The sequence below is a fragment of the Triturus cristatus genome, chromosome 9 (assembly GCF_964204655.1).
Source record: "Triturus cristatus chromosome 9, aTriCri1.1, whole genome shotgun sequence".
In the NCBI taxonomy this organism is placed as follows: Eukaryota; Metazoa; Chordata; class Amphibia; order Caudata; family Salamandridae; genus Triturus; species Triturus cristatus.
The window spans coordinates 72,808,864-72,834,533 of record NC_140592.1 but is presented as its reverse complement, the minus strand read 5'-3'; the positions used below and the strand labels follow the sequence as shown (position 1 = coordinate 72,834,533).

Below are 25,670 nucleotides of genomic sequence, written 5' to 3'. Positions count from 1 at the left end.
GCGCCGGGTCTGGTTTCATAGGGCCAGGATGTATTTGAAGACGTCGGGAGGGGTCGTTAAGGGGGCCATCTCCCAACCTTCCTTGACTAGGCTGAGGGGCCCTCGCACAGGGTGCCCGTACAAGAGTTCGAAAGGGCTAAAGCCGAGGGACTTCTGGGGGACTTCTCGGTAGGCGAAGAGGAGGCACGGGAGCAGCACGTCCCACTGGCGACGGAGAGGCTCTTCCAATCCCCCAATCATCCCCTTGAGAGTGCGGTTAAAACGCTCCACTAGTCCGTTCCCTTGGGGGTGATAGGGGGTCGTGAATCTGTAGGTGACCCCGCATTGTTGCCAGAGGGACTTCATGTACTTAGATATGAAATTCGTACCTCGGTCGCTGACGACTTCTCGGGGGAAGCCTACCCTGGAGAAGATCCCCATCAGGGCCCGGCCAACCACCGGAGCTGTCACTGTCCGTAGGGGCACCGCCTCGGGGTAGCGGGTGGCATGGTCCACTAGTACCAAGATGAACCTGTGTCCTTGTGCCGTGCGGGGGTCCAGAGGCCCCACAATGTCTATCCCCACCCTCTCGAACGGGGTGGTGACCACAGGGAAGGGTTGCAGAGGGGCCTTCAGCTTCCGACCACTCTTCCCGCTGGCTTGGCACGTGGGGCAAGATCGGCAGTGGTTCAGGACGTCATTCCTCATTTTTGGCCAGAAAAAGTGGGTCACCAGGCGACTGTACGTTTTGTCCTGGCCCAGGTGTCCAGCCAGGGGGACATCGTGGGCCAGGTTGAGCAGAAAGTCTCGGAAGCGGAGCGGTACCACCAGAACTCGACCGGCCCCCAGCTCGGCGATTCTTTGCTCGCTGTAGAGCAGGTCGTTGTCCCAGTAGACCCAGTGGGTTCCGGTGGTGTCCCCTGCGTTTTGGGTATCGGCTTGTTGGCGGAGTCCCTCGAGGGAGGGACAGGTCTTTTGTTCCTGGCGGAACTGTTCTTGGGTGGGCCCCCCCTCTTGACGCCACTGAGCCAGATCCGGAAGGTCCTGGTGTTGCGCGTCTGCTTCGATAGTCGGGTCCGGGAGGTCGGACTCGCCGTTGTCCTCGACGGGGGCAACCGGGGGCGGAGGTGCTGGCCATTCGGTTTCTTCTGATCGGGGGGTGGCACGGGCGGCCATGGATCGGGTGGTTATGCAGGCCCAGTCCGGGAGGCCCAGCATCCCCAGGTGCTCTCTTTTCTCGACGGTGGCCCACGGGGAACTCTCGAGGTCATTCCCCAGGAGGCAGTCCACGGGGGCATCGTCCCGGACCGTCACCTTCAGTAGGCCGGAGACCCCTCCCCATTCAAACGGGACGCAGGCCATCTTACACATACTCTCAGAGTTATCTGCCGAGCGGACGGGGCAGAGAATGTTCGGCAGGATCTGCTCGGGCTTCACCAGATGACAGCGGACGGCCGTCACGCTGGCGCCGGTGTCACGCAAGGCCTCGGCTCTCTGTCCATTAATGGTCACCCACTGACCGTATTTTCTGGTGTTGGCGGGTAGGGGAGCCCGCGGAACCATGTCTCTTCCCCCTAGGCATGCCAGGACCATGGCGGCCGGTTCCCACCCTTGCTGGGCCGGCTCGTACTCTTCGGGTCCCTCCGATGATTGCTCTTCCCCTAGGGCAGCGGCCGCTACCTGGCGGGGCTTGGGTGTTTGATTTAGCGGGCAGTTCGGGTCATTGGCGTAGTGGCCTAGTCGCTGGCACCGGTGGCACGTGACGTTGGCTCGGTACCCAGGCCGCAACGGGGGGTTGCCCCGGCCGGCCGGAGGCGGGGTGCTGGCCACGGGTGTTGCTGGTAAGGCGTCTCTCCCTCGCCCCTGGCCCCCTCCTCCTCCCCGAGGAGGGTGCTGGCCTTGGTTGCCTCGGTTCTGGTCGTGGGGCCCTCTCCGGCCCACTCGGGTGCTTTCCCACCGGTCAGCTTCGGCGGCGAGCTGCCGGGGGTCGGTCAGCTTACTGTCGAGTAGGTGCTGCCTGAGCTCGACGAAAGTTGTTTGACAGGTGCTCCCATACCATAAGGTTGAAGAGTTGTTCGTAAGTGGTGACCTGACTTCCCTTGATCCAACCTTCGAATGCCCGGCTGAAATAGTTCACGTATTCTACCCAAGTTGTACCTGGGATCCTGGTGCAATCTCTGAACCTCTGGCGGTACATCTCGGGCGTGAGGCCGTAGCGGGTGAGGAGGGCAGCCTTCATGTGGTCGTAGGACGACATTTGGTGATCGGGGAGCTGCAGCAGGGCATCGCGACCCTCGTTGATAAATCTCCCCCAAAGTCCGGCTCCCCAATCACTCCGGTCGATTCGGTGGGAGGTCATTGCGATCTCATAGGCTTTAAACCACTGTTGTATGTCGTCTTCTCGGACATATTCGCGGACAACATCCTTGGGGATGTGAACTTTTTTCTCACTTGGCCCCGGGGTGTGTGGTCGCTCAGGCACCCCCAGTTCCTTATTCTGTTTGCGCAGTTCTATTTCCGCTAGTCGGCGCTCGTGCTCGAGCGTTATTTTTTTCTCTTCCAGCTCTCTCTGTCTCTGCTTTTCTTCTCGTTCCTCTCGAAGCCGCATATGCTCGAGGTTGAGTTTCTGTTCAGCTAACTTGAGTTCCCCATCCATCTTGAGTCGTGCCATCTCCAACTCGTGTAATCTGACTCTGTCTCTTTCTCGGATCTCCTCTTGCGGGAGGCCCGTTCCCCGCTCCTCGGGAGCCGTGGCGTTCCCCTTCGGTGTGATGCTGGTTTGGTCTGGTGTGACGCTGCTTTGGTCGGAGGGTCCTGTGACCCCCGTTTCTGTCCATGACTCCAGAGCGCGCTTTAGATCATCCTTGGTACTCAGGCCGGTGGTAGCAATGCCAAGTTCTATGCAAAATTGTCTCAGTTCGCGGTGGTTGTATTCTTCTAATTTCTCCATTTGGAATTTCTCGGTGGAGCTGCTATCTTTGGTCGACATCGTGTTTTTGTCGTGGGGTGAGCTCCTCTCTGTACGATTACGCGTTGATTCGGATCGCGCCGCTGGCCACCAATGTTAGAAAAGGTAGACGGACCGGGAGGGCCGGCCGGGGTCAGGGGGAGAGGTCTCCGGGGAGAGCCGTCTCCAGCGATCGTACAGACAAGTAACTTCCCCCCCACAGACAGATATCACACACGGATAAGGTTCAGTGTTCTTTATAGGTACTTAGTTACGATACGGTAGAATGGTACAAGGAGGTCTGGACGCAGGGGTCCCCTCGATTAGAGTCTCGTAAGGTAGGGAAGGGGGTAGCGGGTCAGTCTATTTACCAATCAGGTAGTTCGGATGAGATGATGATGAGCTCACAATCCTCGAGCTTGGTGGTTAGGTGGTACGGTCCGCGGCAGCGCCAGCAGGTCCCGGTAAGGATGGTTGATACAACGGGCCGCGGCAGCGCCAGCAGGTCCCCGGAGGATGTACGGTCCGCGGCAGCGCCAGCAGGTCCCGGTGAGGATGGTCGTTACAACGGGCCGCGGCAGCGCCAGCAGGTCCCAGGAAGATGACGGTCCGCGGCAGCGCCAGCAGGTCCCGGTGAGGATGGTCGTTACAACGGGCCGCGGCGGCGCCAGCAGGTCCCAGGAAGATGAAGGTTGCAGAAGGCCGCGGCAGCGCCAGCAGGCAGGACGATGGTTCACAAGAGCGGGCTACGGCAGCGCCAGTAGACCGTCAGGGTTGAGTTCACTCGGTGTCTCTCGACTCCAGGATACAACTGCCTTCCTGCTCCGGAGCTGTCTCAGTTATAGGGCTGGTGCCCTTTGATGTCCGGACCCTCGCACTTGGAGGTCGGAGGGTCCGGGATGAAGGTGTCCAGACACCCAGCAGGGGGTGGAGCCAGCGCCTGGGGGAGCTGGAGGCGATCGGCACCTGGCGGGGGAAGAGCTCTTGACGCTTCGTTCTCCCATTGACCTGCCAAGTGGTCCGCTCACCTCCTGGGTGGATGGTGGTGCCGGGATGTCGGGGCCGGCCAGGCCCGGGGTTAGGGTCGAGGTGAGGCCACGCGGCCGCGTGGTGCAGGGCCCAAGATGGCGGCTTGACCCGGCCGGGGGAGCCGGTGGGGCTGGACCCCGTGATGAGTAGGGGTCCGAGGGCAGAGGGTCCGTCGGGAGACGGAGTACAGGGGCTTGTCACGGGGGTATGCCTGGTGGGCCGGAGCTCGGGCCCTGTCGTGCGGGGAGGGAGCAAGCCCTCTGTGTGGCCTGTCCAACACAGACGTTATAGTTAGGAAATTGAATATAAAAAAACCTTAGAAATTCACTGAAAAAAAAGGTTACACTAATGTTTGGCTCCCCATCATTAGGTCATAAGTGCATTGAGGGCGAGTGAGTTATAGTTAGCTCAGGTAACTGTAACTGCTTAATTTTACTGGTTTTGTACGAGTAAAATCCGAGCTTAACTGTAACGTCCCTTTGTTTTTACAGTGAATGTGTGTGGGTACTTATATTTCTGTCGTCCTTGCTATTAGAACATCTAAACACAAGTTGCTGTATTGTACTGTAGTTAAATAATTTCACAGAGTATTACTGTTTATTGAGTTTGCTTATTCTGCGTTACAGAAACCGCTGAGGAGGGGACACAGTGCCAAAACGTTTTTTGGTGCAGATAGTGTACAGTTGTTTTTGCAGGATGTGATGCAAATCTTCACATATGATTATGCCACACCTGTTTACTTTCAGACAGGTGGTGTAACATATGCCCCTGCAGCACAGGTGGTGGCCAAACCTTTTAGGGGCCCCCATTTAGCCCAAGTCCTATGACTATCTGAGATATGGGAGACTCGGGTGGGAAAATAGCCTCCTCAAATTCATATGGTGGCCCCATCAGTTGGCCTTACACCGCTGCCTCCATGGCACCTGGAGGTAAATACAGTGTCACTTCATTTGAGGTGAAATAGAGATGACAACCCATGTCTTTTGGTTGTAAAACAAGCTGTATAAAATTGATGTTCCTGCTTTTGGTTTCAACAGTAGGAAGGGGAACTCACACATTTTTTGTCATGGAGATGTAGAGTAGGTTTTAAGATTGTGAATTCCTGCATGGAATTTAGTATGTTTTATTACGATGTGCAGACATAGACTGACATTCAGTTAGTAGCATGTACAGCAAAAGTAGATTCATTTTTAAGTTAACTTTGGGTTAGTTGCTTGCCAATGAGCAGTTACTTTTTGTATTATAACGACTACAAACGTTGTCTTTGATTGATTGAACCATATGACGACTCTAGTACAATGAGTCCAAGGATCAAGTAAGTACATTCTTATCATATGGCCCAATAGATGACCAGGTGTTGGTGTACATAATGTAATGCATGGCCAACCTTGCAGTCCTCCGATATGCATTTGGATTGTACTACTGATGAATGTGCTGGCAAGGAAAACTTGGGATTTGTGCGGTTTGGGGATTTTTTGATTATTGATTTACAGAGGCAATTGACAACTGCCAAAGATGAGTTCTGGTGTTCCCACTACCAAGACATTTGGTACTCAGTCCACAGCGGAAAATTAAGCCACCAAACATCCTTGACTCTTTGGACAGACATGAACAAGCAGCCAATGCTTAGCTCAAAGCAAGTGATGTAGGGTTGTGTTGCTACACTACTGTAGCAAATGGGTTCTGCCATTTAGTCTCTCTGGATGTTTTGCTTTGACTACCCGGTTTTTGGACATTTACTGCGAGTAAGTTTTACTCCCTATAAATGTTATGGAAGCTGGTTGAGAGGACCAATTTCTACCTTTTAAGTTCAGGTTCACCACTATGCAGCTAGTAAGAGACTCTGGGCTGGTTACACATGAGCCATGTGGGTGCGCACGTGTGCGGGCCTAACATGTGAGGCAACAGTTTAGTTCAGCCCTGCATAGTGCACAGGTAGCCTGTGGCATAAGCGAACCTTCAGGGATTGGTGTTGACTTCGTGCAGGCCTGTAATGTGAATGGTCATCCATAGTGTAGGTCTGTAGTACTTACTGAAGGGCCGTGTGCTCACTGCATTATACATTATGGACAAAATCTGTGCCACAGCCGTTTTCACATACTTTGGCTTTGAGCTAACCATGTACACCAAATGCACATCCATTGTCACTTTTGTGATGGCTATACTACTCATGGCACTTTAAGAATTGTCATATTTCCCTGGCTCAGCCATAATTGGATGCCAGGCCTTTGCTTGCCCTACTTGGCCAAATTAATTACTCTGCTGTCCAGTAGGAGAATCAATCCCCCCCCCCCCCCCCCTGCCTACACTCATAATAGAACTGTTAACAGTTCTTTACCCGGTTCCCGGGAAAGGAAGGGATGTAGAAGAAATCTGCATGTGTTAAGTATCTCCTCACACTTTACCTGGGATGGGGAGCAAAAGCCCAGAGAAACAAAGGAGAAAGAACAGACCTTTGAAACACAGGAGGGTTTGAATTAAGTCCCCCACCTTTGTCCAACATTGCAAATTTCTATTTTAATGGGTAGGCGTACGTGGTTCCCCTCCACTCCAGAGCAACCTTCGGCCCCAGGGACTCTGTAGCAGGTACAGAAAGCCAACAGTGAGCACCGCCATGCTCTTGGTGTGCATCCCCTTCTTCCTATGCCTGAGATGAGCGGACCGCACATTACACCAGCACTGCCTACCTGCAAGAATGTGTGCGGTAGAAATTGGCTGCCAGGTCCTGCACCAGCCAGACATTATGCTGGCTGGACAGCGCCGTAGTAGGCTCAACCCCTCTCCCCCCACCCACCCCAAGAGCTGCCTTGCGGCGCTGTTTTTGAAAGCTGCTCATAAAATATGCAAGCCACCAGGCCTAGCAGTGCCCCATAATAACATGCGAGTGCTGGAAATTAGGATGTAGTCCTGTTGTGGTACCCCAAGAGTGGCCAAGGGCACCACCATTTGAGGAGATGTTTGGGGGCTGCCAAATGTGCAGCAGCCTCCCTCTACCCGCCCCCCCCCCCCAAACGAAACTCCTTTTCTTTCTCCCAAGGGTGTCACTGGTGGCCCCGGGAGAGATTTGCCCATTTTCTGGTACCACTGGATCAAATACGTGGCTCTGGAGTGTGGTGGCCTCTGTTTGTTGGTTGGTCCTAAAGCTGCAGTAGCAGCATAGTAAAAGTAAAAATATGATTCTCTGACACTTCTTTCAATCTAATTTTTTATTGTCTATGTTGGTGATTGACAAAGCAAAGTTTAAGTTTTATATTCCCACAAATAGTACTGCATGTTGGTAGTGTCTCAATTGATTTCATTGGTGGATTATATGAAGATTTCGGCTCTCGCTAATATAGTGATACCCTGACGAAGCTAGTAGGCCTGCCTTATTGATGATACTGCTTTATGTTGTGCTATTGCATCTAGTATAGGTGGACTGATAAGTCAATAATTTGAGTGTTGTTGTTGTGTATCAGTGAGCTGAAGGTACTTGCCCACACCACCTCCCGTGTGTAGGCTTTGGAGTGGTCTGATTCGCTACCCTGGGAGTCGAGTGCTACAGGGGGTACTTGGTTCCCACTAAGAGGAAGTTGCAAACGTACTACTTGGGAAAGACTCGCATCCAACGCTTTCAGTTTCTCACAGCTGCCAACACCGATCTCACAGTTGCACTAAAGATGTAAATGTCCGACTCAAGTTGGGAGTATTTTTTGTAAAGACACAAAAGTTCGATAATAACTCAATATATATATCTGTTAAGTAAACCACTGTCCGTTTCCAAATAACACACGAGAAAATCTACCTGCAACACAATATACTGATGAAACGAGGGTCCTCCGATAGAAACGCTATGTACTGTTAGCAATCGCTAAATGATCGTGAACAGTGGAGGACTCTTGAAAATGAGAAATCGGTGTAGAATCCTAGAATGAGTCCTACAATGTTTGCAAATACTTTCAGGTACATAAAATACACGCAAAAGGATCCCCATCTCCCAGAGGCTAGTGTACATTACTTTATAAGAGCACCTGTGCTGCTAGTGTACCCCAAAAACTAGAATTCCAGCCAGGGCCTGAGCAGAGGGGTTGAAGGGTACAGCTTCTTAACACGTCCAACAGCGACACTTCTCAGGTTATAGCCAGGTACCAAAAGCCGCTATCGCTTATGTACTGGGCTTATGTCTGTTATCTCATGCCATTTTCATACATACCTGTATGTACCACATTAATGTACACATTATGCAACTGTTGGATGTTGAATCTTTTACTTCTCCTTCCTCATTTCCTCTGTATTGCTTTTTATTATAAAAAAACTAATAAAGTTTATTGAACAAAATAAAAGTGAAGAGCACTGGATTGCCAGTTTGAGGGTACTCGGTCCATGCAGTAAATAAGCAGGCGACTTCATGTACGGATGTGGAATGCCTGGTTGTCTTGTATGTAAATAATTTGGATGATGTGAAGTGTGTGTGTGCATTAGCCGAGTAGGCGTGCAATCGCATGTTTAGTGTGAATGCTGTGAAAGCGCAGACGCATGGAATGTTGTGGTCCATGAGTGGGGTTGAACCTAGCAGTTCATTACAGATGGAGTGAGGATGGGGGCCTAACAGAAGCGGTCAGGCTTTGGCCGGAACCAAAGTCCTAACTTGAAGTACAGAACTCACCATCTACCTGTGTGGCTCCAGACTCTTGTATGACAACTCTGCTCTCCAAGTACAACATGGTGCCAACCGGGACTTGAGATAGCGACAGTAACGTACATTGGAGACAGACGTGTTGATGTAGCACAAGAAGCTTGGAATGGGGTCATACGCAGTGGAGAAAGGGAAGCTTGCACTGCACTTAAACTTCATGTTTTGTGCCCTCTTGATGTGGTATGGAAATCTTGCACTGCAGTCCTACACGAGCATGACACGTGCATTGCACTTTGCTTGTTGATGTAGCACAAGAAGCTTGGAATGCCGGTCCCTCTCCCGGTCACTGAACTTAGGAATCTGGGAGTGTGGATGGATCCCGCTCTCAGTTACGAGGGCCACTCGAAGAAAATCGCGGCCGGCTGTTTTGGCATCTTGCGGTCGCTGAGGCCCATTCTTAAGTTCTTTGACCGTGGTACCAGGCAGCTGATAATCCAGGCCACGGTATTATCTCGCCTGGACTATGCCAGCTTGCTTTTGGTAGGGACCAACGTGGCGGAGACTACCCGCCTTCAACGAGTGCAGAATGCCGCGGCTAGAGCCATTGTAGGCTTACCCCGAAGGAGCTCTGTCTCAGGTGTCTTGAGATCCTTGCATTGGCTCCCCATTAAATCACGCATCCAGTTCAAGGTGTTGTGCTTGGCGTTTAAGATCTTGAGGGGAATAGGTCCGCCATTTCTTGCTGACCTCCTGTCGTGGTATGTTCCTTCCCGCGCTTTGAGATCGGGAAGCCAGGCGCTCACGGTGGTCCCCCGATACAGGTTGTGTCGGGCTGGTGGTCGCTCTTTTCGGGTGAGGGCGGCTGAACTCTGGAATTCCCTCCCAGTGGACTTGCGGCTACTGACTGACCTCTTGGCCTTTCGCAAAGCTCTGAAAACGTTTCTTTTTTAAATAGATCTTTTATCTGTGTTGTGTTTCTGCTATCTGTTGCACATTGCCTGCCATGCGCCAGGACGCCCCTTAGCTGGGGCAGCTGTGCGCAATACAAAAGTGCATAACATAACATAACATAACATAGGCGATGTAGAAAGGGAAGCTTGCACTGCAGTTAAACTTGATGTTTTGTGCACTGCTGATGTACTCTGGGAAGCTTGCACTGCAGCCATACACTGTGACACGTGCATTACGCTTTGCTTGTTGATGTAGCACAAGAAGCCTACACTTCGATGTAATGTGTAAAGCTTTTTCCATTGTGATACATATTGATAGTGCAGTAAGAAACTTGTGCTCAAAAGGTGCATGCTGTGTAAGTACTGTGCTAAGAAGCATTTTGTAAAAATGTCTGCTGTTTGTGGTTTCAATTTACCTTTTGGAATATATTTTTTGAGTGAATAGATTTTGGTTTATTAACTCTTATATTCTATTTTTATTTTCTGTTTATATCCACTTCAATTTTTGCACCGTAGCAAGCCTTGCCTGCAGCAGTGCCCTCGCGTTGCTTTCTGCACAGAAGGGCTCCGTGAAATAAGCCTTTGAAGTCCTACTAGGAAGGGAGGCCCGGTGCCACCCTGCACGGATGAGACTCGTGGTGCCTCGTGCCCCGGGCACTACCCCCTCGGGGTAGGAATATGGCGCGCCTCAGCCAGCACAAACACGCAGTTGGCAGGGCAGTGTGGGAAAGAGCACGGCTCATTGCACATTCTGGGCAGAGAAGTGAAGACCTGGGGGGCCTGGCTTCTAAATCCGCCGCAGTCTCCGTACAGTAAATAGTCCCTCGTGCATACCACGCGCTAAACTTACTTTGCGTTCCCTACGGCATACACGAGGAGGTTTTTTTTTTTTAAGCCAGGCTGAACAAACATTTTTTTTTTCTTCTTTCCATTTAGGGGTGAAGTAATAAATGGAGGATTCGGCCTCGTTTTAGACGGCTCGGAAGAGGCGGAGGAGCGGGCAAAAATGATGCTCGGCTGGGATGTCTCCAATGGGGTGAGTCTAGCTCTGGCCCCGAAGCTCTCTTGGCCATCTGTAAATTTTTCAGTAGCTTGTGAACCATACATGGGAAATTATATAGGAAATATAAATAGGAGACAGCATGCACTGGACTGTCACGTGCACGGGGAAATGTCCAATCACAGATACAATGCTAGGGTGAACAATTGTGTATGGTGCATGCAAAACTGGGTGGAAATGGTGCAGAGTTTTACTATCACATGTTTCATGCAAATTGTGCTCAGTCCTAGATTTATGTTATGCCCAATTTCTTTCTGAGCCTACCCGGCTGAAATTGTGCAGGCAGTACAGTGAGGTAAGGGAACTACCTCGCAACAGTGCATTTACGAAGACCCTTTTTGCACGTTATTCCTCATTGCATGGCGAAGGAGTTGGAACAGGTTGCAGATCATGGACATGGTCTCTACTGGTGCCGCAGTGGCACCAGGACCAGAGGCCTGAAAGACCCCCTGAACGCTGATTACTGCTGTGTTTCAGATTTCAAACGGCATCAGAGGGCCCATTTTCTTCCTTGCACTGGGGCCACTGGGTATTTGCCCACGTGGGATTTGTACCAACACTTATGCGGCTCTCCGCATGGAGCTGCAAATATCTACTAAATGATGCGTCTGTTGTAGAGAACACAATGTACTTGTAGAACGCCTGCTTTCTTTAAACACATAGTCTCGAAGTGTTGGGGTTCAGCATAGTTTAGTTGACATGGACCAGATTACAGTAACTCACCAGCTGGCTAGATTCTAGATTTACCTGCCCTGTTTCTTCTGAGACAACTGTGGGTCACCCCAGCTTAGCACGATCTCACCCCCAGACCTCGCACATTACAATAAGCTACAGCATTTGTAAAACCGCAAATGCTTTCACTTGGGGAAAGTCAGTCAAATACATTTCCCCTTCCCGCCCTGCAGAGAATGATGCCTCGATGCCTCGATGCCTCGATGCCTCGATGCCTAGATGCCTAGATGCCTTGGTACTGGAGCCTCTGAAAACTTGTTGACATTGTCAAGCCCTCCCAAATGTTCTGGTAGAATACGCTTAGCAGGCACAACTGTGTTAACTAAGCTAACCTTGAACTGGTTGAGCAGTGAATGAGTGCTCAGCCAGTATGACATGTGTTTAAATCCCGCCAGGGCCCTTTGGCTTTCTACCAATAAAACGTGCGTCAGTATCCAAGGCCTATTCAGCACATGGCGATGTGCTTTAAACAGGCGCTCATATTATCACTCATTGTTGACCTATTAGACCTCTTCTTACTTGCAAGTGCAAAGGCAGAAGCTTTCTTGTGAAGCTTGACCACTCTGCAGGGCACAGGTAGCCAGCACAACTCACAGTGATCTGGATGTCAAGTTAGACTACAATGAACCCAACCGGCCCCCGGCAAGCGTGCCGCTGCAGTCTTCTCTCCCAGAAACAGGGTGGATTTAAGTGGTGGTCCTTTGGCCATGGTGGATGAGAGCAGTGGAAGATCTGTTTTTAAATCTGTTTGGGACAGCACATTTATTTTTACGAAACTTCCAGTAGGTTCCCACTTCAGTCCTAAGGAAATAGTATAAGCGCTCATTATTCGTTCAAAAGGTGAGCGGGGTTACCCAGGCAGGAAGTGTCACTTTAGTTAGCCAGTTTCAATGTAAAACGTTTAATTTAGTTGCCTAATATTTTCCAGTGTACAACCAGTACAAAAAACCAACACAAGCAAACTTATTTTACACATGAATCGAGCAAGCCATAATTATTTATTGTTCCTACATAAAACGTCATGCAGTTTCATCTTCATTCTTGTTTACATTTACATACTTGCGAGACCAGCTGGCATTATTTTTTTTTGTGGAGTTTTATATAGCACGAACTAGACCCGTAGGTATTAGAGCGCTTTACATGAGCACCAGTTATGTTACAGATGAATACATTCATTTTTGTGAGGCACGGGAAGATTAAGTGATTTGCCCAGAATCACAGAATGTTGAGCGTCCCTGCCGAGACTCTAACCCGGTTCCCCAGCTCAGAGGTCAACCGCCCTAGCCATTGGGCCACATTCTCTCCCATTGCCAATGCTTGTTTAATGTAGTTTTCAGTGTTTGTCAAGATTGATATTGTATGTTCCACATTTCTCTGCAGTTTGTCTAGTGACCAGTATGTAGCACTAAAGGGCAGCAAACTGATGGTGTTTAAACATGGCTCTGTTTGAAGTACTGTTAGGAGCAGAACGAATGACCAACCTACCAAAAGCTGATATGGGTGGGTAAGAATGGAAGGAAAGCTACAAATAGGAGTAAGCGGCTTAGATTAACATAACAAGAACTCCAATATTGAGCAAGGATTGGCTCTGTGGAGTATTGTGCACAATGCTGTTTCCAACAGACACCTCGAGCTGTCTGTAGCAAGTCCGCCATCAGGAGGTGACGGCCTGTTGGTATGTTTTTGTATGGCATAAAAGTTAGCTTCAAAGGGAGAGTAGGAGCTTATGGTAGGGAAAGAGAAAAGGGTTTCAATTTAGCATTATAACCCACTGTTGAGTGCTAGACCATGGCTTTGATCTATTTGGGCAACTCACTGCTCCTGTGTGTGCATGTCTGACAGTCGCTTGCTGCAGGCATTGCCATCACCGCTGTCAAGCATGAACAGTAAGAGCTGCAAAAGTGGGCACGAATCAGTCCCTGACTCTCCCTCTTCTCTGACAAACTGCTTTTCTTAATTTGGCAGAGCCAAGGAGGACACGGGAGCGGATGAGAATGTCCACTTCCCCCTTCCACTGCTCCAGTGGCCTTGTGAAGTGTGGCAGGAGCGAGAGGGAGAAGGCTTGCTGTGTGCTTTCACCCGTATTCTGTGCCTCTCTTTCTCCTGCAATCCACATATCTTGCAACATCAGGAGAGAGGCTGTAATTTTACGGAATTCCAATGCTGACAGTAGTAGGTCTAAACCAGAAATTATAGCCTGTTACTGCTTCATGGTTTTCAATGGGACGGCCATCTTGCCTAAGTACTAACAAGTATCACTAGCTTGAATAAAGACGCAACTTCCAGTGGCACGAAAGCATTTATATTACACACAGGCACACTCCACTCTCTGGAAAACTCTTGTAAATTAAGCCTGGGCGGTGAACTCCGCTCGCGGAGTTTTCCGCACTCTGTGTAACGCAGAGCTCACGGAGTGGAGTTTTTTTCCTCGCTCGCGTTCGTCAACATCATGTTAGCGAGTGAGGAAACTCCAACTCCCGGCGAGATTTTTCCAAGTTTGCGATCGTCAACATCAAGTTGGCGAGTGTCGAAAAACTCTCAGTGCGATCGCTCGCACTGAGAAACTGCCCGTTCGCGTTGAGAAAGCTGCAGTTCAAGTAAAAATCTACTCGAACGACAGAAAGGAAAGCAGTGCCTGATTGCACTGTGGATGGTGCCATTCGCAATGATTGCAAAGTGCGGCCAAGGACCTGGCACTGAAAATCACAGCAAACTGCATATTTCTATTGCACTCCACCGCTTGCAGGGCTCCGCGTAGCACAGTGGAGGTTTTTTTTCTCACTTCGCGCAGTTTCGCGTATCCGCGAACTCCGCCCAGGGTTACTGTAAATGGCACCAAGGTAAATTAAACCCACCCTCCTTTAAATAGCAGATGGGATCTTGACCACATAAGCTAGTTTGGGCGGGGTCCTTCTACTACAATTGCAATTAAACATTTTTGTCAGTCATTTGCGAATTATTCACAGCCTTTGGCTCTATTAAAGTAAAAATTGACTTCTAAGAAAGGTCCCTTGAGCCCCAAAGTCTTCAGATGGCATGTGTTTTAGATATGGATTTTGTTATTTATGTATTTTTAATCGATTCTTGGCATATAGCTTGTGTTCCCATGTAAAGGGGGTCTGGCCTAGCAGTTTGGTATGTATAGTCCTTTGTGTGGGGCGAAGTCCATATCTGTAATGACAGGTGTGCTAAACTGTGGAGTAGAATGCAGCCCAGAATGGTTTTCAGTACCTGAGATGAATTCAAGCATTTCACCCGCTACTTTTGAGTGTGGTCTAGCTCCTTCTTCAGATGGCATTCTCTCATCCATCACAGTGGTGTCTGTCTTCAGAGAAGTCTGTTTGGGCATAACTGGTTGACCAAAAGACATCCACACCTACAACTGGATCTCCACTACACTGGACAAACCGATAGCAGTGAAATTAGAACACTGCATGGTTTAACAACCACTTTAAAAGGATGAAAAAATAACTCCACTTATTACAACACAAGTTGAGAAAACCAAATGAAACAGACACAGGCACAGTACACCGCAATAACAAAGCCTACAGAAGAGCTATCGGAACCACAAAAATGTATTACTACTCCAGAAGCATAGCTGAAGCAGACTTTCCTTCTGAAGATCTCCTCAAGATTCTAGAACAATTCAGCAATCCAGAGTGCCAAAACAAGAAACATCACAAGTCTTCTGAGACAAAATCTAGATGGAATTGATCATAAAAATTAAAAGATGGAAAATGTCCCTAAGGAGAACACAGGCAGCACCACATCAACATATGGCCCAACCAACATAGAAAGAGACCAAAGCAATCTTTCATCACCAGATGCTTTCAATACCCTGTCAGAAAAAACAAAATCCTCTACTTTATCGTTTGAAGCAGACTATTGGGATCACCGTCTGACGCGCACACACAGCTAAAATCCTTTAACGATTTATATATAATTTTTTAAAAACTGGATTTTATTGAAACCAGTATAAAATAAGGCTCATCAATGCAGAACACATAGTTCACGTAAAATCGGAGCAACATCTATTCCAAATCAGACCCGATGACACATTATTAAAGTTGTCCAAGTACAGTGTACAATCATAGCTCAACACAGATAAAAAACAAAATCGGAGTAAAACCAAGCGGTGGCTGGAGACCGTTACAACTACACTGTTTACATGATGTAGTATTCCTCATGTTTGTATATCGAAGGTTGGGGCGAGGAGGAGGGGAGTGGAAGACCATGTATAGTAGAACTAGTGAAGGACCATGGGGAGGTAGGGCAGCAAATAGCGGTCACAGCGACCCCCCCCCCCCAAACACACAGAGATCCTTCCAGGCACACTCAGCCCCTGCCATCCCAGATGTTCCGGTGGTGCCTCAATCCTCCACTGGGAATGACACCGACCCTGGCTCCTGGGAGGCAGGTATGGTATAATCCGTCTAAGTCCCTCGGTCAAACTATCTAACATACCCGCCCAAATGTCTAAATCTTTGTCATCGTGGTAATCAGTGGGCATCGTCTGGAGTCTTCTATCCACCACCATGCCCCTCTCACACAAGTCTCCCACCCATTCATAAATCGTCGATGCTTTAGTTCACGTCCAGCGGATCGCCACCCATCTCTTGGCGAGTACCAGACCCCAAAGGCCGAATCGGTGTTGTACCTTAGTCCCGCTCCTAAGTTTCGGAAGTACTCCCAGTAGGAAGTCCGTGACGGAGGGTTCCACTTGAACCCATGTCGTTACTTGTAATAACCATATGACCTCACCCCAGAGCTCCAATAGTTTGTTACAGTTCCATGTCATATGGAGAAAGGACGCCGGAGCAGACCCACCCCCAGGTGGGGGTCTCTCTATATCTGCCAAAATTCTAAGCATTCAGGAGTGTATTCAATTAAGAAGGCTGTTGAAAACATTGCTATTTACATGTTAATAACATTATCACTTTTCCTTGGGATAGATCCCGGAAAGAGAATTGCACCTTCAAGCAGAACTTACAACCACCAGATAGGGACCAAACCAAGCAGCACACTACTTTCTATATGCAGGTAAGCTAAGAAGGTGTTTGGCAGTTAACTCTAACCTACCCCTCTAACACTCGCATAAGAAATACATGCTACAGGACTTGTCCATCACCAGTGCTGTAGCAGTCAATAATTCAATAACGCGGCTATCTCCAAAAGAACAGGCATGGACTAACTGAAGAGATCTCTAACATACTACTGACCTATTGAAGGACTTTAGTCCACCACTACAGGTCCCTAATAACTGTACACTATGGTTGCTTGTTTACATCTCACAAATCCACTCTGATATCAGATGACGGTAACAAAACATATCCCAGCAGATGTCTCTACTTTTTTCTCACTTCAGCCGTGCCAGCTCAGGATCAAAAATATAAACACAATTTCAGGTTAGACAACTCACTGAAGGAACCAGCTAAGTAGACTATGATCATAAGAAGTACCATAAAGAGACCTTCAGAGAGGCTCATAGTTGCCAACTTCCTGAAAGCGATAACCGTACTTCGGTGATGGTCAAGCAGGATGTGGAAACTCTTCTCACATAAGATATGAAAGACAACAACCTTCCAACCACACAAACTACACAGCATAGCTAGCTGTCCATGTGGGCAAGTGCTTCGGTGCCTTACATGGCGGAAGTAAGCGTTATGTAAATGCTGCAATACAATCGGTACCTCCTTCACACATGACGTTTTCTCCTGCACTCTCAAAACCAGTGAAGATAATCCCATTACTGAAGAAAGCCAGCCTGGACCATGTTGGTCTCACCATCTATAGACAGATCACTTATCTTCTATTTCTGAGGGAAGTCAATGAGACTATAGCAAAAAAAATAAAGATCAACAACCTCTTCTACTAGTATCAGAGGTAGATTGCCGATGAGGGGGGAGACCTCTCATAAGGAGATTAATCGCCTCTCTATCCACAGATTGTTGCATATCATATCTCAAGTTGCATCTTCGAAATAGGATGAGCTGGTTGTGCAGGAGTTAGTGACTAGAGCAATCTGACTACACTGCATGGAGAATGGTCTAGAGTGCCTCAAAGCCCATCTTGCAAGCAGCAGCTATCTTGAAAATACACCGAGATTGCACAGCAGAATCAAAGGTCCAGCTGTTGCAGAGCATCATGGACAAAGGATATACAGCACAGAAATGCTTGCCAAGATCCTTTCCTGTGATTTCCTCATAATGCATTCAGCATTAATCATGTTCCAGAGAACTCTGAGGGGGCATTTCCACCAGGAAAATTGAGGCCATCCCTGTGTTCTTTATGGTGTGATTTGGTATATTCTTTATTTCTGGACTACTGGTTCTTATAACCACATTAATTGAGAGAACCTTCATGTTCAGTCGCATGCCTTTCGGATTGGCCTCTGCGGCAGGGGTATTTCAGAAAATTATGCAACATATCTTAAGAGAGATACCAAAGACGCTTTGCTTTCAGGATGACGTCCTAATCTATGGTGCCAATATTGATGAACATAACACTATTATAAGACAAGTTCTTTCTAAATTCAGAGACGCTGGACTTACACTTAAAAAAGAGAAATGCCAATTTGGTGTGGAATCTGTAGAGTACCTAGGACATTGCATCTCTAAGGAAGGGTTTAAACCCAAACAATGCCTCATTGAAGCGGTAAGGGATGCTCCTGCACCTACAAACAAAGATGAACTGAAGTCATTTTTAGGGTTGGCTGAATATATGGCGAAAGATGTAAATCACTTCTCGGATCTAACCACCAACCTCAGATAACTTACAAAGAACAACACTCAATTCAAATGGGCAGATGAACATCAGACATCATTTTCTAAAGTAAAAGAAGGCATACACTCTGCTCCGTATTTGTGCAACTTCGAACACAACCGCTAGACTTTTCTTACTACAGATGCAAGTGGAAAAGGTTTAGGGGCTACCCTCTTGCAAATTATTGATGGCAAAGAAAGGATTGTTGCATTTGCATCACGATCCCTTACCAAATCAGAAAGGAACTATTCGGTGGTGGAAAGAGAAGTGTTGGCTTGTTTTTGGGGGGTGAAACATTTCAAATTCTTTCTGTGGGGTATTCAGTTTTGCTTGCGTACTTATCATAGACCCCTAATTTTCATGTTTAACCCAAAGAATAACTCTTGTAACACTCCCCGCATAGCTAAGTGGTTACTAGGCTTGGAGGGTTTCTGTTTTACAATCAAATATGTTCCAGGTATTCAAAATTCTGCGGCAGATTTCCTGTCTAGAAGTCCAATTGACAAGGAGGAACAATTTGAAACTCCTGAGTACCCTGTCATCCAGCTCAACCTGAATACCATCACGACACGAGAATGGCTAGATTGCATGAGTTCCGACAACACTATGACACAGATCATTTCTTACACTGTACAGGGTTGGCCCAATTCTTCTGATCAAATAAGTGCAGATGTAAGGAAGTTCTGGGAGGTACATTATGAACTCAACATAGATCAAGGTATTTTATTCAGAAATAATAAAATAATTCCACCAGAAACTCTTAGGAGTAAAATAATTGACCTTGTTCACGAGGGCCACTTAGGCAGAAGCTTAACTAAAGCAAGGTTACGTGAAAGGTATTGGTTCCCCAACATGGACTCGTTGGTGGAGACAAAAGTAAAAGATTGTCTTACATGTGCCAACAGTGACAAATCTAGAATAACCAGGAAATCCCCCATCTCCCCTATAGCAGTACCTGATCAACCATGGGAGAAGATTGCATTGGACATCATAGGTCCTCTCAATTTCAAGGGGGTGGTAAAACAGTTCGCACTGGTCTTAGTTGACTTCCATTCTCATTGGACCGTGGTCAAAATGGTCTACCAAGTAACAACCGCATCTGTCATTCAGTTTTTAAAAGATACATTTGCTCAAGAAGGCATACCATCCTCCATGATCACTAATAATGGAGTCCAGTTTACTTCTCATGCCATGACAGAGTTTTTAGGAAAACTTAATATATCACATTTGAGAACGCCTCTATACTGTCCAAGGGCAAATGGTTTAGTGGAAAGAATGAACCGCATGGTCAAAGGTTGTATACAATTGGCTGTTGTAAATAGAATACCCACTGAACAAGCGTTACAAGAAATGTTGTGGGTTTATCACATCACTCCGAATTCAGTTACTGGCATGTCTCCATTTTCGGCTTTAAGAGGAAGGAAACCTGGCACAAAATTTTTCCCGAATTGGTTGGGAGGGGGATCCCTCATCACAAAGGACATGCAAGCTTTCAGGGACAAAATCGATACACACCAAACTAAATACAAAATTCAGTATGACGCTAAACATGGGACCAAAATCCCACAATGGAAAGTGGGAGACTGGGTATGTGTTAAGATGCCAAGAAGGAGCAATCCTGAAACAACATTTTCCAAACCTATGTGCATCACAGCTGTAAGAAACAGCACAGCCATATTAGATAATGACCAAATGTGGAGCATGGACAGATCTCAACACTCACACAGCCAATCTCATGACCATGCAGTAGAGACACAAAATCAAGACCTCAATGATTTACCTGTTACACAAAGAACCCGCAAGACTCCAGATTGGCACAAAGACTTTATTAGGTACAAATAATCCTCAGTTTGCTTTAAGGGGAAATTTGTGTTACAATGTTTAATTATTTGTATTAAGGGGAAGATGTGTTACGATGTGTTTCCTTTCCAATGTATATTACGCGCACTTATTTAGTATATTAATACTTGGTATGTTCCTCCTTTCTCACCCCTGCTTTGTATTGGTTTGCTCCGAGTCCCTGGAGGGGACCTTAGAATGTTGAGTGAGGGGATTGAAGAATACTGGTGGAGAGCGGAGTTAGGAAATAAAATTCTACTCTTACCTTCTGGAGTTTCGTCTTTATATCAGCTACTTCTTATAATATGTATTTGAATGTCTCTTTAGTCATCCATCATCCAAAATAATGCTTCCTCCTTCTCAAAACATGGAAGTTATCATTTACCTCAAGTCAACAAAAATGGAATTTGCTGTCCCAGCCAATGGCAACAGCAGTAGCAGCAGAAATGCCCTACACCAGTGTTTCCCAAACTGTGGTCCGCGGACCCCCAGGGGCCCGTGACACATTTCCAGGGGGTCCTCAGGCAGTAATTTTCAAAGCTCAACAAAGTTCCTTGTAGAATTAGCAGTTTTCCAGCAACAATAAAAGTGTCAAGGTAACATCAGTGATTAATGTGCCTGCTGGAGAGAGATGAGTTTTGTCAAATGTCAGCTTTGACTTATCTAATGTAGCACAAACGGTTAATATGCCTACTACAAAGAGTGTGTACCATGCATTTAAAAAAACAGTTTTTAATGTGCATAGGTTAGTGGGTTACTGCTTTTGTCACAGATTCTATTGTTACTGTGCAGTTCTTAAGTGACAATCGTAATCTAGCACAGTGACCTATAAACTGTCATCCAGGAGCTGCTTGCAAACTGCATGGTACAAGTTAGAAACATATGTTTTTTCCAATTCTTTCATTGTCCTGATGCTTCTAAAAAAGGTTTATTTGGGTGGAAATACATTTGTATTGTTAAAGTCAATGCTAACCACTGTGTTATGTTCTGAATTCTGAGTTTGTGCTTCTCCAGACCAAGCACTCTTTAAAAATGCCTACCAGTATGAATGACATGTGAATCCTACACCTTATAGTCGCATTTGCCTTATCTAACATCTTCTATACACTGATTTACACGTATGAATCATTGTCTCTATGGGGCAGATTTACAAGGAAAGTGACTCAGTGTGTGCCGCAAGCCATTTGGCTGCGCTGCACTGAGTCACTTTCAAAGCACAGGGATGCGACATATTTACAACAATATGTCGCATCTCTGTGCTTCCCCCTGCGCTGGCGCACAAACTGCTGCCATGCGTCTGCACAGGCACATTTGCACCATGGTGCAAGGATGCCTGCGTCGTGGGGAGATTGTTTGTGCAGGAAGGGAACCGTTCCTGCATATAAACAATCAGAAATGGCGTTTTTCAACTTCTAAGTGTGCTACATTAGCACACATAGAACTTGCAAAACGTCATTGTTTTACTGATGGTTTATGTGCAGGAAGGGACACCTTCCTGTACATAAACAATCCCCAGATGTGATATCCTCTTTCTATGCATGCTGCAGAATGCAACACGCATAGAAAGAGGAAAAAAACGATGAGAAATGAATACATTTCTCCTCGTTGCGCCTCCCTATGCCTCCCCTGGGGAGGCATAGCATTCAGACACATTCCAGATTTACAATTTCTAGTAAATCTGGAAATGTGTCTAGTTTCATGGGTGTTGCGTGGGAACACCCATAGCAACACCCATGGAATGCCACTTTCACGCAAAGTGCTGTGTGCAAATGGGCCATATTTACAAGACCCGGAAAAGTCACGCAGGGTGGCTTTTCCTGCCTTGGAAATATGAGGCACTAAAATGAGCCACTGGTGTTTCACTTTTTGTGACGCACCCATGGTGCAAGGGGCTTGTAAATCTGCACCTATATGTTTGTGATGTAAAGTGCTCTGATATCCTTCAATGGTATGAGAGATGCTATACAACAAATGAAATACATGTGACAGAGGGGCTATGGAGAGATGAGAGGCACTGTTGAAAGGTGATAATAAGGGAATCATTGAAGAACCCAAACAAAAATTGCCGTATCCTGGTGCATTGTAAAGTCATCATTTACTATTCTTTAAAAATGGATACAATTCAATATATTATGATAAAGTTGTTGTAGAATGCACCATTGCTTCCAAAATTTTCTAGGGGGGAGAGCCTCACAAAGCCCCCTTTGTAGTGGTCAGGCTCACTCACTGCACCTGGTGTGCACTGTATGGGGACTGGTCTGAAAACATTTGCCAGGGCTGCTTTGGGTTTCCAGTCTGGCCCTGGCAGGAGCCTCGTACTGCGAAACAAAACCAACCATTTAAAAGTTAGTCACGGAGATGCAGCACTAACCTTCCTGTTTTTTGCAAATTCTTTCAATATAAAGTACTAAAATCCTTAGTAATTTGAGTATTTGTTTTGTGTGCACACGTGTGTTTATTGTTTTCAAATTACTGTTTTAATGTTTGAAATTTAAATCATACAAATTGCTTGGGGGGCCCCGGCTTCCAGTGGTGACTCAATGGGGGTCGTCAGGGGTCAAAAGTTTGGGAACCACTGCCCTACACAATAATTTGCTCAGCAACACCCCTGCCTCTTACATTCTAAACTGGATGCATCCTCGCCAGTCATTTAGAGTGGTGGGTATTTACGTTTTGTTTAGTTTGAAGGCTTGGTTTCTGTTTATGAAGCTGTAATGTTTTTACAGTGCTGCAGAGCTGGGACAATGGATGTCACTGTGTGCTTAGTAAATAATTAGAAATTGGCTTTCATCACCTTCTGCACTTCATATAAGGCTGTAGCAACCGTGGCAGCTGCTATTCAACGATTGGGGGGGTGAGTTGCGGGGTGATGAAAAAAAAAAAAACGTACCTGTGTGCCGCCGCCTGGGTGGAGAACATGCAAAGTGCGTTAGACTGTTTGGCTGGCCCGAGAAGGAAAACCAACATGTGCACTTGGAGAGCGAGCCACTCCTCCTCCAGCTCCTCTGTGAAAGCCCAGCCTTGCCCCTGCCCAGCTGAGCAACAAGAGAAAAATACAATGATGATAATAACAATGAGTTATTATAATTTTTTTCTTTTTGCCCTACTCAGTGGATCTGCCCCTGTTTAGCAACCAACAAATCTCCCAAACTGGGAACATAATTGTGTCAGGAGGTCAGAGCCATAAAGCTAAGATCTCGCCAGGCTAGAGGCATGAAGTGCTAGGACTCCATCGCAATCTTTGTGCCAAAGATGGTGAAAATCATCCTGCCACGCATTGAACTAACCCCGCCTTCCTACCGTGCAGAAAATAACCACCTAATTCTAACCACTGATGAGGAATTTGATCATATGACGGAACCCCACATGCATTTACAACCCATGCCTTAACTACTCATTCATTACCATACAGTGCCTTTACCACGCATTGCCTTTACAGCACAATCTTTCAACATGCATATACCTTTACCACGCATGCCTTTACAACTCAAGGTAATTATACATAAGATGTGTGTGTATATATTATTATTATTATTATTATATATATATATATTTATTTACTGCAGAACCCTCTTCACTCTGGAGAACTTAAGACACCAGCTTCCACCATCACCCCTCTTACCCACATCCCTGCCATCACGGCTGCTGACCTGACCAAACTCTGCAAGAAAGTGAAGTCTGGCTCCCCAGCTGACCCCATGAGCCCCTCTCACTTCCTGGACTCGATTGACTTTTTCCTATCCCCCATGCTGGATATCCTCAATCTTTCCTTCACCTCTGCTTCTGTACCCATAGCTTGGAAGCAAGCGTGGGTATCACCGATAATCAAAAAACCCACCCTGGACCCTTCCAAGCCGGAAAACTTCCGGCCAATATCCCTCCTCCCCTGGATATCTAAAATAGCAGAAGCCCATGTCAATGGCATCCTCTCGAAACATGTGGACCACCACGGAATCCTGGAACCATCCCAAAATGGCTTTCGAGCGGGCCATAGTACTGAATCTGCCCTACTGGCCACCACCGAACATCTCCGGACGATTTTAGACTCCGGTCAAAGTGCTGCGCTGATCCTTCTAGATCTCAGCGCAGCCTTTGACACGGTATCCCACGACATTCTTCTGAAACGTCTGGAGATGGCCGGTGTGACTGGCCTCGCTCTTGCATGGTTCCAATCCTTTCTTAAGGACAGATCCTTCAAGGTGTCAGCCCCCCCATTTCTCTCTAAATCCCATCCCATAGCTCAAGGAGTCCCCCAGGGCTCAGCGCTGAGCCCCTCCCTCTTTAACTTATATGTCCAGCCGCTTGCGGATGTGGCCAAAGAGTGGGGGCTCACGCTGGTTTCGTACGCTGACGACACCCAGCTGGTCGTCACCCTCTCGGAAAGCCCGTCCATCGCGGCATCCAAGTTCAGAGAGGGCATGGCAGCGGTGGCACAATGGATGACGGATAATTACCTCCAACTTAATGCTGGGAAAACCGAGGTGCTCCTCCTTGGCCGAAACACCAGCCTATGGAACGAGCACTGGTGGCCGTCATCCCTTGGCACCACTCCACTCCCTAAAAACTGTGTAAAAAATCTGGGAGTCTGGATGGATGCTAACCTTAGCTTCCAGTCACACACTAAAAAGGTGGCAGCCACCTGCATAGGTCTCCTAAGGAACCTCCGGCCTATACTCGGACTCTTTGACTCAAAGGCTCGCCAGCTAATTGTCCAGGCAACCATCTTGTCACGCCTGGACTATGCGAACGTCCTCCTCCTGGGAGCAAACAAAGCAGAAAAGGCTAGGTTCCAACGAATCCAGAACGCGGCGGCTAGAACGCTGGTCGGTCTCCCACGCAGATGCTCAGCCAGAGCCACCATCCGCAAACTCCACTGGCTGCCCGTGGAACACAGAGTTAAATTTAAAGCTCTCATCACGATCTTTAAAATTGTCAAACAGGGAAATCCCCCTCTGCTGCGAAACCTGGCCCGACCCTATGTTCCTGGCCGTGAACTTCGCTCCTCTAACCAACTTCTTCTGGAAGTACCCAGAATTAAGCGCTGTCGCACTGGAGGTCGCTCCTTTAGCGTTCTAGGTCCCAAACTATGGAACGATCTCCCGCTGAGCATACGTTCCATAGACTGTCTCCCAGTCTTTCGCAAAGCAATCAAGACCCTCCTCTTTCCTGCTCTCTAGGGCCCTTATTTACTCCCCCGTCTAGTAGGTGTGAGCATGTCTCTCAGCGCCGGGACGCCCCATTGCTGGGGTAGCTGTTGCGCTTCACCAAACCTAGAAATTAGAAATTAGAAAATTACTCCTGACCCCCCCCCCCTTTTTTTAAATACCTGTACCACTCCATATCCTTACCCACCATTAAACTTTAAAAACACCCTTACCAACCTATACTCCCACCCAGCCCTAAAAACTAAAAATACCTTCTCACTCAAAACCCTTATCCACCCCTGAACCCTAAAATACCCTTAACACTCTCTAACCCCACCCACCCCTAAGTCCTAAAAACACCCTTACCACCCAATACCCTTACCGTCCCCTAAACCATAAAAACACCATAACAACCCAATACCCTACCCTAACCCACCCCATAAGTTTGTTATAGATCGATAGATACCTTAAATATGGTTAGTTTGCGTTGTGAAGACATGCGCTGTAAAGACAGTTGTGGTAAAGGATTGCGTTGTAAAGGCAATGAATGTTAAATGCATTGCATGGTAATGGATGTGTGGTAATGCCAGTGCATGGTAATGGCATTGAAGGG

The 25,670-nt window shown here is 47.5% G+C and overlaps 1 protein-coding gene across 9 annotated transcripts in view; it reads left to right on the top strand.

The window, feature by feature from the left end:
• UROC1 (urocanate hydratase 1) overlaps positions 1 to 25,670 on the top strand; it is a 424,295-nt gene that overhangs the window by 397,019 nt on the left and 1,606 nt on the right. For 5 of the 9 annotated variants that reach the window (XM_085624429.1, XM_085624435.1, XM_085624430.1 and 2 more), the window contains one exon: positions 10,457 to 10,556. The exons of the other annotated variants lie outside the window; for them this stretch is intronic. In XM_085624429.1, coding sequence (XP_085480555.1) covers positions 10,457 to 10,556 — 100 coding nt within the window. The remainder of the gene's footprint in view (positions 1 to 10,456; positions 10,557 to 25,670) is intronic. 9 annotated transcript variants of the gene reach the window in all.